This window comes from Mchenga conophoros, linkage group LG9, assembly GCF_057382185.1.
Source record: "Mchenga conophoros isolate Kocher_MC1m ecotype Shallow Benthic linkage group LG9, M_conophoros_male_GT1.1, whole genome shotgun sequence".
NCBI classification, from domain to species: domain Eukaryota; kingdom Metazoa; phylum Chordata; class Actinopteri; order Cichliformes; family Cichlidae; genus Mchenga; species Mchenga conophoros.
Window position 1 is genome coordinate 22,219,736 of NC_140534.1, and position 17,479 is coordinate 22,237,214.

The 17,479-nt window shown below is 39.0% G+C and overlaps 2 protein-coding genes across 2 annotated transcripts in view; one reads left to right on the forward strand and one right to left on the reverse strand.

Annotated features, from left to right (window-relative positions):
* LOC146567248 (collectin-12-like) overlaps positions 1-1,860 on the forward strand; it is a 43,013-nt gene extending 41,153 nt beyond the window's left edge. The window contains exons 7-10 of the mRNA XM_085286956.1: positions 443-579; positions 667-776; positions 1,325-1,470; positions 1,575-1,860. Of these exons, the coding sequence (XP_085143082.1) occupies positions 443-579; positions 667-776; positions 1,325-1,470; positions 1,575-1,594 (413 nt within the window). The 3' untranslated portion in view covers positions 1,595-1,860. The remainder of the gene's footprint in view (positions 1-442; positions 580-666; positions 777-1,324; positions 1,471-1,574) is intronic.
* Positions 1,861-2,527: 667 nt separating this feature from the next.
* On the reverse strand, positions 2,528-16,840 carry hacd1 (3-hydroxyacyl-CoA dehydratase 1). Its single transcript, XM_085286957.1, has 7 exons — positions 16,623-16,840; positions 13,067-13,184; positions 11,977-11,995; positions 11,773-11,861; positions 11,393-11,514; positions 6,452-6,630; positions 2,528-3,890 (listed from the first exon to the last, which is right to left on the reverse strand). Exons 1-7 carry the CDS (start codon positions 16,739-16,741, stop codon positions 3,808-3,810), a joined length of 729 nt encoding a protein of 242 aa, XP_085143083.1. The 5' UTR covers positions 16,742-16,840; the 3' UTR covers positions 2,528-3,807.
* Between the last annotated feature and the right edge of the window lie 639 nt (positions 16,841-17,479).

Here is a 17,479-nt window from a genome sequence, read left to right on the forward strand (position 1 = left end):
ATTACCAGACTTCTGGAGAACTTGAAGACATGGTGGTAATTTAGCCATTTAAATCAGCTGTGTTGGATCAAGGACACATCTAAAACCTGCAGGACACCGGCCCTCGGGCCTGGATTCCGACACCTGTGGTCTAAAGGCTAAAAAAGCACCAACTAGCCATTTGCGTACTAGCCAATTTAGTCACAGGAGACCTGTTAGATTCCTTTACAGCTCTGTATTTTTATTCTGGGACTCAACTAGAGTGGTCTAGTTTGCTGTCTCTTCATACTTTTTCTTGATAGATATAGATATATAACTATGTGGTTAAAACTACATGTTTTACAGGAATGCTAGGCAGAGCCAGGTTTGTGGTACTTTCTGCTAAACTGAGCTTTTTTTTTTCTTCATCTCACATCACTTTAGAAAAAAACAAATTGTACAATGCTTTTTCAATATCTTGCAGGATGCCCTGCGGAATGGCTAAACTACAAAGACAAGTGCTATTTTTTCTCCAAAGACCTGCAGAGCTTTGATCATGCAAAGACAACCTGTGAATCAATGTCTGGTTCATTATTAATCATCAACGACATGGAGGAACAGGTGAGTCGCACATCTTGTAATCTGACATTGCTCTCTAGTATTTGTGAGTTTTGACTGAGTTTTCTTTCTGTCCTCATGTGACCTCAGAAATGGCTGAAGAGGCAGATCTTTGGCAAAGGTTACTTCTGGATGGGTCTGACCGACAGGGAAAAGGAGCGCACGTGGCGCTGGCTGGATGGGACTGAACCTACTTTTACGTCAGTATTACAGTAAATTAGGAAATGCTCAGGAGGGATATTTGTTTCAGAGAAGAACTTCTTTCCAATAAAAATGCCAACAATAATAACAACTGTAGGTTTTCAGTTACATGAAACATTACAAAATAAACTTTGAAAACCCTGTGAAAATCTTATGAAAAGTTTGTGATTGCACAGAGTTGAATGTAGACCTCCAGTGCTCAAGTCTCGTTGCTGCCTATTTAAACAAAAGAAACACATTCAAATTCATTCTAACATTGTTTATAGAGGCACGTCCAGTGAGAGCATTTCACTGCTTTTCGGTGAGATAAACACTAAAGTGTACAAAACTGCAAACAGAACAATGAGACGAACAGTGAAAAAGTTTAATGCAGCATTACTGAGAAAAGTTAACCACAGGGATCTGCCTTCAGATCTAACCACCGAAAATAAAGGCATATTCAATGGAAAATTGTTGGATGCGATTTATTTTATTTGCTTTTCTCCTAGGCTCTTAGATCAAACACAGTAAATCTAACATGTGATCGCCCTCTGTTGTTCGCCTGCAGGAAATGGAAGCCAGGTCAGCCCGACAACTGGGGCCACGGCCATGAAGAAGGAGAAGACTGCGCGGGTCTCACCCACGAGGCGCTATGGAACGATTTCTCCTGTGAAGATCTCATAAGCTACATCTGCGAGAAGGAAATGGAGACCTGTGCGTCATCATCTGTCTTGCCCGTTTTCGCTCCACAGTAATTGTAATCATATTTTGCTCACTACCTTAATGCTGATCCCTTTTCTTTTCTTTCTTTCCCTCAGCAAGATCACCTGGATCATAGTGACGTGTTCAGTCTGAGTGCACAGTGAGCAGCTAGACTACACCCGTGTGGCACTGGTCCAACTGACGCAGCACATGGGACAGTCCGTATGGAGAGAGCAAAGGGACAATTTTGAAATGAGCCCACGGCTGCAACAGTAAACATCTCTCCAGTGCTGATGAGATGCCTTTCTCCTCCAAAGTAAAGCCAGTCCAACATTACCAGGAGTGCAATACAGCAGGGTGACCAAGATAGGAAGAGAATCTTTTTTTTAATAACCAAATCAACTGATTTATATATATATATATATATATATATATATATATATATATATATATGTATATATATATATATATATATATAAATATTTTTATATTTTTTTGGAATACATTTTATAGAACAGTACTCAATGTACAACCGAATATCTGAATGTATATTTCATTATGCAATTTTTGTAGGAAAATATGAAATCTATGAAGCCAAATGGACTTTGGTAATGCTTCTCTTTATATAATTCCAAAAGAAAAAAGAAAAAAAAGGAATAAGGTGTGCAAAATGATGCGCAAAAAACATAATGTCGCTGATATGCTATCTTGAAACTGTTATCTAACCTCATGACCATCTATATAACACGAGTAGGAAATAAAAAATATAGTACTCACGTATAAACTTAGAAAAATGCCACAATCAGCTTGAGTTTTAGTAAACGAATTTACAGAGTAAGACTTTATGTATGATTTACTTTCTGCTATTACATACATAACTATGTTCATGAATAAAACTGTGGATCCTTCATGCATTTTCTGCACTTGGATATTTTCCTGCAAAACAAAGAACTATGAAAGAAATGACGGAATAACTCACAAATAAACAGATAAAATCCACAGGGTGGTTGTACTCAGTGGCTGAGTTCTAGATCCAGAGTGAAGTTCATCACAAAACTCTTCAGTACTGTAGAATTTAGTTTATTGAATTTGCACATAAAGGTATTTTCACATTTTTATAGTTTTTTTCCCTTAAATAACTTTCTTTTATTGTTTTCCCACTAACCCAGATTACAAGCAAAAAGGTTTTTTTCTTTGATAACCATGGGCTATGCAGTTCTTCGCTAACATTTCCTCTCAGTCATTTCACATCCTGATTTCCTGCTTTAGGTCATCTCCAATCACAGTCACTCCTTCAGCTGCACAGAAGACTAAAATGATCTCACAATAGCACCTTTGGTAGGAGGGAGTCTAACTACTGTCCAATCGATGTAGACACCGGATATTTTCAAAAACAAACAAGACAGAGACTGAAGACTGAAGTGCTCACATAAATTTGAATCGTAGTCTCATACCTACAGCGGCCTATAGAGAAAAAAAGAAGTTACTACTTTTGTGAAGACTCGAATTTGGTTTAAGATGCACTCTTGTAAATTAATTTGACATAGTAAACATCAGAACAACATAAAAGAAAGCACGAGCTGAGCCAAGCGGACACAATGTTAAGTCGGAGCTGTGCTTGCTCACAGTATGCGAATAAATTACTGTTAAGAAATATGATTAACTGCTCATTTCACATTGCATCGTTTACACATAGGGTTACACACATACACACAAGAAGCAGCATATTGTCCAAATGTAGATTTATTGTTGAGGTATGAATAATCTCGCTTTGAAAGCTTATTTTATATATGAAATACTTAATATACACTTAATCTGCCAATTGCATGGGCTGAATGATGAATTTAATTGAGGCGACTAATTTAACACCCCCCTCCCCCTCATTTGGCTCTTCCTTCTTCGGGGTGCAGTGTTGTGGCTCAGTGCTCGTTTCTCTCAGGCTGCGATGCTTCAGTGCAACAAGATGCAGTAAGGCTGGTGGGTGAATAAAGGACTCGTGATCTCTGAGTGCTGAGATGTGACGCCACAGGCTTCTGTCTCTAGCTCCAGCAACACTGGGACTGTAAACATGTTTCCAATATTACCATTCAGATAGGAATGAATCCTGCAAAGAAACACTCCAGATGTGGTATTACTACTGTGGTTTTACTCCGTGGCTTTGTCGTTATTACTGATTGTCACTGGGTGGTAACCATCGTCAGCTGTGTGGTTCTTTAGGTCCCGTGCAATGAAGAATGTAATGGCTGATGGTGCTAAAAGGTGAGACAGAGATGAAGATGAAGCGGTGGTGGAGGTGAGGGTGAAGTGGAGGGCAGGCTGGCTCAAATGAAGGTGGGAGGTGGTGCTCGTCTAGTCGTCCTTCTCCACTATGACCTCCCCGTGAAGCATCCTTCTTCTCTGCCGCAGCATGTGGAAGTAGAGCTGAGGAAACACTGCGAGAAAGACGAGAGCGTGTTCAGGGTGACTGTGACTATGATGAACACAAACGAAAGCAAGTTAGAGTGAAATACAAATTCACAACTCTCAACTTGGTCTCAATTCTGAATAAGAAGCAGCACAGTGGGAAGACATGCATTCACAGACATAAGCCACTGGGGTGGTCTGGCAAAGCCTGGAGCCTATTACAGCTGACAACTTTTCCATATATTCCATGACATTTGGTCCGTATTTTTTTGAACAAAGGCTATTTTTGTCGTTTTGTATCAAATAATCAACATCGGATTTAAGTAAAAACTATCAGCTTTAATTCAAAGGATTTGACACGCATTTTGCATGAACTGTTGAGCAGTTACAGCCATTTTCATACAGTGCAGTATGTTTTCAGGGGCTCAAAAGTACATGAACAAGTGAGTCTTACTCCCTCCCATCATTTCATGACAAATTATGCAGGCAAGAGACCTGGAGTTGCTTCCAGGTGTTGAACTTGCATTCGGTATCTTTTCACTGGAACTCTCAACCTGAGGACCAAAGACATGTCAGTGGGAGTGAAGTAGGGCTGCCACGATTTGTCGACTAGTCACGATTACGTCGACTATCAAAATCGTCGACGACTGATTTAATAGTCGACGCGTCGTTTGAAACTTTGTACGATCACAAAAGACGCAGGAATAAGTGGCAGGATTTAAGAGTGTAATAACGGACTGAAACAGAAGATGGCAGCATTGCATGTACAAGGATGTCAGCTACCGTTAAACCCCGAAGAAGAAGAAGAAGAAGAAGAAGAAGAAGAAGCAGCTGTGTCCCAGAATTCATAGCGCGGCCCAGCGCAGTTTCCAACAATGGCGGCAGCTAGTTAGTTTTAATGTTACTCTTATTATTCTTTCTGGGTCACAAAATAAACGTTTAACATATTTTCAGGCGAGAATGTAGCTGTGTAAACCTCAAATATCTGCTCAGTTTATCAGGACACCACATATTTTCAAAAGCGCTCCGACGTTTTCGGAGACATCTGTTACCCACTAGCTCGTTAGCGAGCCGGGGGCTAGGCTCACTAGCGCCGTGAGAACACCATACTCCCCGCAAATCGTTTTCAAACCCACCGCCATCTTTCGCTACTCAGGTTAAATATATATGAGTCACTTAGATAACTTAAATGTTATTGTTTGGCTTTTTTTTTTTTAGTATTTTATTTGTTCCTGAGTAAATCAGTTTGTCTGAGATTAAAGTTATAGTTTTTACACAGCTGAATAAATGTCAAGCAGACAGCTGATTATCAGAAGTGTGAGATGCTCCAGAATATACTCCAGTGTCCTGTTATATTTTAGATAGCAAGGAGTTTATTAAACTTCACCGAAACAATCTGCAAATTTCATTAAAATTTAATAAACTATCATCTTGTCTTTATTTTTAGTTAGCACAGACCTTAAACACTTAAAGCTGTAAGCTAATGATAGTTATATAAGAGCAGATGCTGCTGGTGCAATAAGCTGTAGTTTTACGTCTAATGGATGATGATCTGATTAGTCGACTAATCGCAAAAATAATCGGTGACTAGTCGACTATCAAAATAATCGTTTGTGGCAGCCCTAGAGTGAAGTAGGCCATCATTAGTGAGACAGCAAAAACTTGTGGCCGAATCAAGAATGTGGTTAATTCTTAAAAAGAATAAATGAATTGGTTAGCTCATTAACATCAAAAGGTCCAGAAGACCACAAGAAACAACTACACGGGATGATCGCAGAATTATTTCCATGGTTAAGAAAAACCCTTTACAACACTGAGCTCAGTCAAGAGTGTGGAGAAAGTAGGAGTACTATCAAAGTCGATGAACAAGAGATGGCTTCATGGATGGAAACACAGAGTTTACAACAAGTTGCAACCCACTTGTTATAATCATGAATGAGAAGACCAGATTGGACTAGATTAAAATTTAAATCTAATCTGTGACTTGTGACAGTGCTGTGAATAATAAGTGTACAGGACTACACTCTCTGCTCAGATTCAGCCAAATACTGCAAAACCGATCAGACAGAGCTTCACTGTGCAAATTGAGAACAAGCCAAAGCAAACTGCAAAAGCAAGCCAAGAGTTTCTCAAGCCCAAGAAAAGGGATATTCTTCAGTGGCCAAGTCAGTCACCCAATCTCAGATCAATAGTTATTAAATGAATGCAGAAAGACAAAAACCAGCAACTGAAGGTAGCATCACAAATCAATGAGAGAAAACAACATCTGGTGAAGTCTATGGATTCTAGACTTCAAGGAGTCATTGACAGCTGTGTTATGAAAAACGATCTTTATATTCAAAATTATGTACGACATGTGAACACACAGTATATTCCAAATAAAATTGGATATACCACAACAGATGATTCTATTCAAATTATAAAATGCCACCAAACATTGCACCACAGGACAGAAAAGCTGCTTTTGAGCAGAACAGGCAGAATTATTTGTACCACAACAGGAGAAAATACAGTTTAAAAATCATGCAGGATTTTGACCTACATGCCAAAACTGAAAGTGCACAATGTAGGCATGAAATTTGCTTCTTACATGGGATGTAGGACAGCATGACGATGATGAGGCAGTAGTAGTAGTCAAACGACACGTTATACTTGTTTGGGAGCCTCATGGAGTACATTCCAGACCTGCGTACGAACGGCAGCGCAGCATAAATGGTGAGCAGCTCACCAACGACTCCCACCGGGTACAAGACAATGAAGAGGTTGTATCTGGGGGAAGAAGAAAGAGCAGGATGGATGTCTTCAAATCCAGCAGCGTGATCACTTTAGCACTCACACAGTTAGGACAGTTGACAGTCAGAGGATGTTAATACACTCACATGCATATTGAAAACACAGGAAGATGACTGACACAGGGGCCAGACACTGTAACAAAAGCTGCCTTGAGTTGTGGACATAAAACTTCCCTCGAGGTATTCCAGAGATATGGTGGTCAAGCAGCACATTGTAAAAAAGTAATATTTTCACATTTTTTCCATCTTCAGGAACTCTGAGTGATTTTGGTTCTGGATAACTCCAAGGTATCATTTTCTTTTTACACTTTCATGCTGTTCACATGCAAAAGTTTAAAAAAAAATTCAACCTTTTTGTTCATGCAGTTCATTTTAATTGAGAGAAAGTCAAGAATAAGATCATATTCCAGCATTAAGTAATAAGCTGATTTGTTGTTACAATAATGTTTCATTGCCTGCTGGATATAAAATATGCATTATTACTTTCCAGCAGCTCCTCACCTTATTTCATGCCAGTGCACAGTTTTGCAACTGAAGGCATAATTACATTGGTCCACTGAACTGGCATGTGTGCAAAAACCTTCTGACATCTGAGACTTTAATGTTCCCAAACTATAATTTGTGAACTGGTATGTTAAGAACAACCAGGAACACAGCATCTTTTGCCTCACTGTTTGTTTGCAGTGGGCACATTACCAAACAAAAATGACCAAAATATTGAACTGAATCCAATTTTCTAAGATTAGAAAGCCCACACAAATATGTGGGAATACACTGCATGAATTCCCACAGATCTGATTTATAGTAAATAAAAGAAACCAATTGAAGTTCTTTAAAGCAACTCAAAAGACAAGAATAAGAAATACTAGGTTCAATTTTAGTGGTTAGACTGGTCATCAAAGAACAGAGGGTATACAAAAGAAGTCACTTAAACCTCTCCAATAAATAATCTTAAATAAAATGTCAAAAACTGCATTGTTTCAAGCTCACTGTCAATATACCTGAATATACCTGCAATCACTGCTAAACGCTTAAAACTACTTATTACTAAAACAGTCCTGATTAAATCTGATGTTTGACAATCTAAGCACCAGAACGTTCTCTTTGTTGGATGGGCTGTGTCTATCTACATCCTAAAATTACATGAGGGAATTGTCAAAACAATTGTGCAAGAAACATATGAGATTTCACAAAGATGGAAAATGATGCAAGATGACTAATCAACTAAAATCAACTCGAAATTGCAAGATTAACGATTAAAGACCTCTTATGCTCCACATTTTTGTTTCTAGCTTTGCATGGCTCACAGTTGTTGTTTATCTTATAGTAGGACTTCCAGTTTATCCACCAAAATAGCAAATAAGTCATTTTACCTCTTAAGCAACTCTTTTAACCAACTTTCTTCTGATTGGGTTCCCCTCACAAACAGCAGTTTAAGCAGCATGAGGGTGGGGCTGCTGCACTCACAGTCAGAGGCAAATCAGGGATATCCCCTCTCATAAAGAAGCAAGAAGAGAAAAGCTTCCTAAATTGCTTGTTTGAAAGAGTTTGAAACATGTATCTGGCAGAAAATAAGGAAAGGGTAACAGGTCAACTTTAAACAACGTTAAACATCATCAAAGTCTGACGATTACTGGGAGCATGTTCTATGGTCAAACAAGGCCAACACAAATTTGTTGGGCTCCAATATGGTCCAGCATATATGGACTGAACTGCACCCAGAAAGTAGTCCTGAAATAAAAAGTTGCTGGAATGAACAGATGTATAGATTCGGTATATCCACAGGAACATATGGTGCAAACACTGGCAGACAAGATGAAGCTTGGCAGAAGAGAAATATGGAAACGATACAAACAACGCTCACGCCTCAAATCACACAAATGTCTGTTTTCTCTATAGGAGGTGAAAAAGGAAAACTTTAAAGTGGAGAAGGATATCATCAGACTTAAATAACATGCAATACTTTGGGGGTATATTAAAGAGAAAGGAACAGCCCAAGAAATCTGTTCAATGCCGACACTGTCCACGCTCAGTAGGACTGAATCTATCACCAGAAAATGTACATGGATACACAACACAAAAATACATTAATTAAATAATGAATCAATCTCTGTAATGTACTGATCTTTGGGGCCTGTTAACAGGTTATCTGAAATAAATGTAAATTTCAGATTCAAAGCAATTAATAAGGTAGTCCAATTCTGATTTTGTATCAGGGAGTTTTTCGGAAAGCCTGATAATAACGAATTACAATTGTCCAGCCTAGAAGTAATAAATGCATGAACTAGCTTTTTAGCGCTACTCTGAGACGGGACGTTTCTAATTTTAGAGATGTTGTGCAGATGAAACAAAGCAGTCCTGCATATTTCTTTAATATGCTCAGTGAAGGACATATCCTGTTCAAAAACGACTCCAAGAGTCCTCACAGTGTTATTAGAGGTCAAGCTAACAGCATCCAGAGTAAACATCTGTTTTTTTCTAAGATATTTCTAAGATTTTTAGAACAGAGTACAATAACCTCAGGTTTTTATGAATTTGGAAGCAGGAAATCAGAGGTCATCAGTCTTTATGTGTTTAAGTCAGAGTGTTTCATCTGGCTTCATGTATCAATAAAGCTGGGTATCATCTTCATAGCAATAAAAATGTATTCTATGCCGTCCAATTACAACTTCAGTTGCATACCGTATACAGAACTGTGACCTTATGAAGCAAAGCAGCCAATCAGGAAGAGGCTACAGTAGTGATGATATAGTAAATAAGAACTGAAAAAGTGCGAGGATGTTTTTAGCAACACTGACATTAAATCTATGCACAGGAAAAAAAAATAGTAACCACATCAATATGTGGTGACAAATTGGTCATAATATATTGGAAATTGAGAAAAAAAAGATATTAGTGCCTAAGAAAGAGGCTGTTTGTATTTTATTACTTAATAGTCCTTTATTTATCCAGGTAAAATCTCAATGAGATTAAAAATCTCATTTCCAAGAGAGACCTGACATCATGGCAACAAAAGTCAAAATACATGTATATAAGTATATAACATAAAAAAATACAATATCCCATACGAACATGTGAAAAATATACAAAAACAGATCAAATTAAGAGCGACATTAAAAACAATTACACCGAGTAAAAGAGTTATTCTCTCGATAATTTCAGTTCCTTCTGCAGATTATTCCAGCAAGCAGGGGCAACGTATTTCAAAGCCTTTTTCCCCAATTCTGTTCTGATTTTTGGGACAATCAATTGTATTAAATTGTGAGAATGAAGGCTGCACTGGTTGTGGTTTTTACACATATAAACACATAAATAAGAGGGAACTAGCCCAAGCAAAGATTTATAGATAAAGATCAGCTAATGGGAGAGTCTGCGAATATACAAAGTCTATGTCTCTTAGGAGACGTAGCTAACAACTCTTTGCCATTTGAGAATAACATGAACTTGGATTTCTCTGGATTTAACACCAACTTAAGTTGAGTTAAATGGGACTGAACAACATCAAAGGCAGACTGCAGAATTATAGGGTTTGTGCTACTGAAGGAGATGAACAACAGATAATTGTATCATCTGCATAAAGATGGAAAGCAGCATTTGATAAATTATCACAAAGGTTCTTTATGTAACGAGAAAAGAGCAATGGACCTAATGTGGAGCCCTGCAGAACTCCTTTGGATAATGGGAGAAAAGAGGAAGAAGACCCAGCAGCAAGGAAACACTGTGTTCTTGAAAAACCAACGGTAGAACTCCTGCACACAACTAAGTTAATCACAAAGTACCAACTTAATTTCTCGTCACCGCCCCAAATAACAGTGAGACAGCATGCCTCTTCCTATGATGGCAGCTCTCTCCAGGACCAAATGATATGCCATGACTCAGGACTATAGAGTTCCTGTATTTAGTGGGGACCACAGCAAAGGCTCGGGGGAGCGTCTCAGCGGATGAGAGAAATGTTGGGTGAACATTCCGTGACCAAAACAGATGGTCTTAAAAACAGGAGCAGCTGAACATGAGCCCCTTGCCAGGGGCCTGTCGTCTCCTCCGTGCTTAAAGAAAGACGTGAAGGGTGGGGGCGGGGAGGCGAAGGGTGCCATTCAAGAGCACAAGAATCCAGAGCAGAAACAAAAGAGTGGCTGGCATTAGATGGACCGCCTGAAGAATCACGTGACACAGCGAAGCAGAAAGAATAAATAAAATTAAGATGCCGAGCCTGCGCGCTGGACAGCCTTCAGTGGGGACGGCTCACGTTTCTACTAACGACTCCAGTTTCAGGTGAGCTGCTTCGAGGCCAGAACGACACATCACAAGTACTCTGCCTTCAACACAAGACAGGTATTATATTTCACTACAGCTGAGAATATTTCTTTCACAAAAAATGCCTGGTTTCAGCCTCTTTCAGCAACTAACTAAACTTATTCAGAAATTCTTTATGTTTTAGGCAGAAGTTAAAACCAAAAGATAAACAAGCATTTCACCTTTTCCTGTTTCCTCAGAGTGCTGTGTTAGTGGTTAGATCACTGACCACAAACAGAATGGCTAATGAGGTGCTAATCAATAAACACACACATGCGACTCCTCTTTGTATTAGACGACAGATACTTAATACACGCGCGGCGCTACAAGGCCAAGAAAGCATGCCAGAGGTGAATTCACCGGATTAGGCCGACATGCTCAGACAGTGTCCCGAAACAGGAAAGACAATTCAAACTCATCCCAGCCCCAGCTAACGGTGTCTCCACCTGGCCCATTTGATGAAGTACGGCAGGTGGTTGAGCAGTTTGAATGTGTAGTAGGAATATCTGATAATCTCTGTCATCGTCCACACAACCAGAAATAGGATTACGCTTTCTTCACTCTGGATCTTTAAGTCAGGAAAATGGCAAAAAATAAAGAGTTAAAAGAAGCTTCAAACCTGACAGGTGCAGCTCTTACAGGCAAAAAGATGAGAAAAGTACGATTTTTATGTGGGGGAAAAAAAGCAACTGGACAGACTGTGTTCCAGAATAGTTGTGACAATACATACAGTGTGTGGAGGTTAAGAGTACTGTGGTGAAATCTGTCAACTAAAGACTGATCAATTGTAAAAAGTCACGGAGTTGCGGTTTATCATAAAAGTCACCTGTCTGATGCTGTTGGTGATGAACCAAACCATAAAAATCCGCGAACACACTTGAACCCCAGTTACAATCACAGAAGTCCTCACGATTCCTGCAACACAGCCAAAGTAAGAAACAAAAATCACCAATAAATACATGGCCAGATGAGGGAATTTATCTGAATCTGTACAAATTAGCCAAATATTTTCATGTAAGTTGTCACATACCAATGGCACAATGTCCCACCTGTAAGACAAGCAACACAAACAGCAGTAAAAATGACTGCCTTGTTAAAGTCTAAGAAAAAAGTATTTGTTTTTTAAATTCACTAATTCACTAAAGTCCCACTTGTGACAGGAAACGCTATAGACTGTAAATCAAAGATGGACATGGCACCATTGTGTCACCCAATGGTCTGTGGACTAATTCTGAAACTTTCCATTTGCTATTTCGGCTATTTAAAACCAGACAAGAACATCTTTGAACAAAAGATGGTAAACTGTCCAGCTAAAACATTGTTAGCAAAGTGCATCCTTCACTAACTTTCATCCTACTGGGATGATAGTTTTGGCTAGCGAAAAACAGGCTTACGACAAAATACACTTGCCATTATATAAAAAAGAACACTGCACACCTATTAGGTAGCTATTTGTCAAGGACAATTAAGCTACACCCTCAAGCATACCCTACTCTATTGGGACAATAAAGCTACACCCTCCTGCTCTATTGTCTATTTATTATAGCTCAGCTGATTTATTGGCAGGATAATATTATCAGCCAAAATAAGCTACTTACTAATCTATCTTTACTGGCATTTATAACAGAGAAATTTTAAAGCAAAGAAAATAGTGAGAAACACCCTTCAATTAGCTTAAGGATGTTGTCATTTCATAGTTTGTCCACCAGGGGGCATCTTCCCTTTTTGAATGCCACAAACGCAACAACAAGTGTGAACAAATAAATAACTGCATATAACAACTGTTAGAGTAATCCGTTAATGTATAAAATATCAATTGAAATATCAAAATAACCAAATATTAACATCAGAGCTAGCATCGGTCTTAATATCCCTGTTGACAAGCCTTAAAACTGATGATTACAACCATAAAAATCAAGATATAAATGTTTAAGTAGGTCATTTTAAAAAAAATTGAGTAGTATGGTTGTTTTCTCATAGACTTATATACTGACCGATAGCTTTTTACCACCTGTTGCCCCCTGCTGGCCATTAACTATAAAGTTATGCATTTTCTTCAATTTTCAGACCGAAATTCTTTTTTTTTTTTCCACACAGTCTCTAAGACTTAAAAGTCTTACCTCAACTAATGCAAAGGTCTGGAAAAACTTGAGTGTCCTTGCTATACTTCTGTACAGACCCTTGTGTGTGCCTTTCTGTATGTAGAAGCGTGTCATTGCCATGGCCAAAACCAGCCACCTGCAGACAAATAAAAATCACACAACCGCTCAGTGCAACTGAAATGTGAAAGGAGAAAATGAGTGTAAAGGACAGACATTTTTCTGCAATGGAAAAAACAAACAAAAATAACTGTGACACAACTGGAAATATAATCTTTTAAACCTAATTTAAGTCATTTAGTCACCTCATAATAACATCAAACTGAGGATGACAATATGAATAGAACAGGAAACTTATAATAACACATTTGAGATGTAAATTTAAAGGGAAAAAACTTGGGAATTTAAACAACATAAATACTGAATGAAACTAAAAAAAATTATTAACATTTTCTAACCTTGTCACTGAAACCAAGGAATTCCCAGTACATGCTGACATACTGGGCTACAAAGCTGATAAAAATTCTCTCACTAAATGCTGCTTTTCACTATATCAATCACTATGTCATGTAATAAAGTAAAATAAATACTTTTCTTCAAAGGTATTCTGTAACAGACAGACATTACTGCCTCTATTTATCTGGTGTTACCTGTTTATTCCACTGAGACACCAGACAAATACAAAAAACCTAACATTGTCATAAAACTGGTCTGTTTGTGTTTTTCACTAGGCCACAACCACGGTTTAACAGCTATGCCACAATTTCTGATGGTAGACAAATTTACATTATGTTTATAAGTATACATGTATCAGACAGTTATCCATACATAAAGTGAGCACTGGAATAAATAAACTGGCAACTAAAATCAAAATAATAAAGAGGGCAAAATGGAATAGCTTGAGAAAGCAAACCAAAGCTGCAGCATTTTACATCAGGCAATTGTAACGGCACTTTCAGTGAAATATTAAAGAATAGCAGCAGCTACAAACTCTCTCTGCAACACACCAGCTTTACTCTATGTGTAAGTAAAACCACAGAAAAACAGGATTTTCCTTTTGATTGATCCCTTCTCTCCTTCTTGCATGTTCTGAGTCTGCCCCAGGGCATCCTCCCAGTTGGACAAGACCCCAACAGCTCGACCAGGACCAGCAAGCATCCTAGCCAGATGCTCAAACCACCCCAACTGTCTCCTTTCTGATGTGAGGGAGTAGAAGATTTTCCCTGACAAATAAAATTTGAAATAAAGAAAAACATCTAAAAAAAAAAATTGGATTAAATCTTTGAATTCAGTCAAGGGTTAGGGCATTTAAAAAAACAAAAAACAAAAAACAAACAGGATACACACTTTAATGAGCTTTGTTTTTTGTTAATTTAGGAATGAGACAACTGTAGAACACAATAGCTCTATTAATACATGTTCTAATAATAGTTATGAATAAAAAACCTCTAAGAACTCACAAGTCTTGCATGTGCATGTTAAAAAAAACAACATATTATAAAAAATAAATCCAGCTGCAATGTTATATAAAAAAACTTTAAAAAATCCTGCACAGTAGATAGGATGAGCAGCCAAGAAGCATCCTCACTCAGCTGTTTATAGCCACCAGTGAGTCCATTTAAGTTGATTTATAAAAAGGATCTCATACTGATAAGCGGAGCGCAAGTGAAGCTTTCTTAATGCATATTGTCGCTAAATGTCCTCATAAGGAAAACCTATGTTTGTGTGTACACGTCTTTCCCTGATGTCATGCACCTTTCACTGAGGACGCACCAGCTGTGACGTTCTAGACCAACACCAGTGCTGTGAAAAAGAATTCACCCCATTTCCCGATTTCCTATTTTTTGCATATTTGTCACAAATTTTAATATTAGACAAGGAAACACAGAGAAGATGCAAAATACAGTTTTTAAATGATGACATTTTATTTATTACGAGGGGGGAAAGCTATCCAAATCTGCTCGGCCCTATGTGAAAAAGTAACTGGACCCTAAACCGTGTATCATAATGATCCCAAACTATCTCAAACTGATTTCAGTTCAGGCTTTGACTAGACCACACCAAAACCAGGATCATTTTTCTGCTGTATAACCCGAGGGAGCTTGAGCTTCCAGCCATGAACTAATGGTTGGAGATTCTCATTCTGGATTTTCTAATAGAAAGCATCAATTACACCAAGTCGTCCTGGTGCTGAAACAACAGAGCAGCACCAGACCATCACACTACCACCACCTGTTGCTATGATGTTCTTTTTATGCAAAGCACTGTTACTTTAGGCAAGATGAGCCTTTCTTTGTCATCAGTGGTTTTCTCCTTGAACTCTCCCATGGATGCCATTTTTGACCAGCCTCTTTGTTATTGTTCAGTCGTGAACTCTGACCCTAACTGAAGTGAGGCCTGCAGTTCTGTAGATGTTCTGGGTTCTTTTGTGACCTAATGGATGAGTCACTTGTGCACTCTTAGAGTAATGTTGGTAGGCCGACCTCTACTGGGAAGGTTTGCAACTGTTTCAAGTTTTCTCCATTTGCGTATAATGGCTCTCACGCCGAAGGCCTTAGAAATTACTTTGTATCCCAGACTGATGGATGTCAATTACTTTGTTTGTCAGTCGTTTCTGTAGATTGTGGCTTTACTCGTTGCTATCTGAGATCTTTTAGCCTATTTCCCTTTGTCAGACAGCTTATAGTTAAGTGATTTCTTGATCCAACACATCTAGCAGTAATCAGGCCTGGGTTTGGGTAGTGAAACTGAACTCAGATTTTCTTTTTTAAATGGGGTTATTCACAGTTAATTCATAATGTATCAAGAGGATAATAGAGGGAGGAGGGGTGTATATAATGTTTTCCACATAGGGCCAAGTAGATTTGGACAGCTGCAATTTTACTTATCTTTGACTAACACATGAAAAACAAGTTACTAAGTTGGACAGAGTCACAACGATGTGCACAAATATATTCTTGTTTTATTTCGTGTTATAATTATTATTATTATTATTAAAGTGATCAGTACCTGAAGCCATGCGCCAAACTGGAAGCGCTTAGTCACCACTGATCCAGTGACCCCAACACCTCCGCTATTCTCAAGTTCTCATGTGTTTGTCCTTTATCACAACACAGGAAGCTCTCTTCACACAAACGTTGTTGTTATTAAAAATGTGCCCATTGAGCACTTCACTGTCCCAGACCTGAGCTCCAGTGTCAGCGCGGTCCGGCTATACTTATCACTGCAACTGTCGGACGCACTGTGGGCCTTGACGCTGACACCATGCAGCCAGCCCTATTTGGACACGGCTGTTGCGCCAGCCTGCCACTTTCACCAAACACCATTCATTCATTTTCCAACACTCGAGACAAATAACGGTCGCTCGTTTCTTCGTAGAAACTACCAAACTGACCGCTAAAGCTTGCTCAAACTCAATTGCGACGACGAACTGCTAAATCCAAGCGAGCTGAACAGGCACTTTCGGCGGAGACGCAGTCCTATAAACAGCAACACACGCTTACGGTTTTTTAGGGAGCGGCTATAACTTCACTGCCTTTCTTATTAATAGGCGACAGGGGCGGAATAACGCACGTACCCGGCGGTCATGGCGATGTTGTAGAAAGTGAGCCATGCGGTAGCGAGGGTGCTTTTCGTTCTCTTTTTGTTGTTGTTTTCCTTCTCCTCAACCGTGCCGTCCTCCTCGCTGGACGCCATGGTACCGGGGGCAGGGTGGGGAAGTCAGGAAGGGAGCTGACAGCTGGGGCTAGTAGGGAGGGGAGCAGCGGGGTTATCCATCCATCCATCCATCTATCTAGCTATCCGCCCATGGATCCCCCTCTCGCGGGACTAGTGAAACAAGTGCGTGGCCTGCCGGTGAGGCAAAGACTAGTGAAATAAAGCCGGCTTGTCACGGCTCAGTTGGTGCAACTATAGAAATTCAGGCTTATTTTCACCCCAATCTTCAGCTCAGCGTGAACAAGTTTAGGTATAACTTTTATAAATTAGATAACATCACATAAGACAAAGAAGAGCAGTTTTTCTACACGATGAAGAAATGTTGTAGCAAATGACAAAGACCTGTCAGGATGATTGTTTGGACTTAAACTGCAAGAAGTAAAGGTGTAAAATTGCAGACATAGATAATGTAATTATAAATGTGTTGTAAATGGCCATGGCCAAAGTGTTTATCAGTAGAAAAAGCTGTAAAACCTGTGAAAATATAGGAAAACCTATGAAAAATATAAGTCCGAAATTTATGAACTGATGGTTACTTTTTCCCCAAGCCTTCCCATTGGCTGGATTGGAGGCCTTGCTTGGCTGATTCTGGCCCCCAGGCCTTATGTTTCACACCCCTTGCTCTACGTATATATCCCATTGAATTGTGTTCAGTATACCTCAAATTAGTTTATTAGTTTTATTAACTAATTATTGATGTAATAAATCAAAGTGATT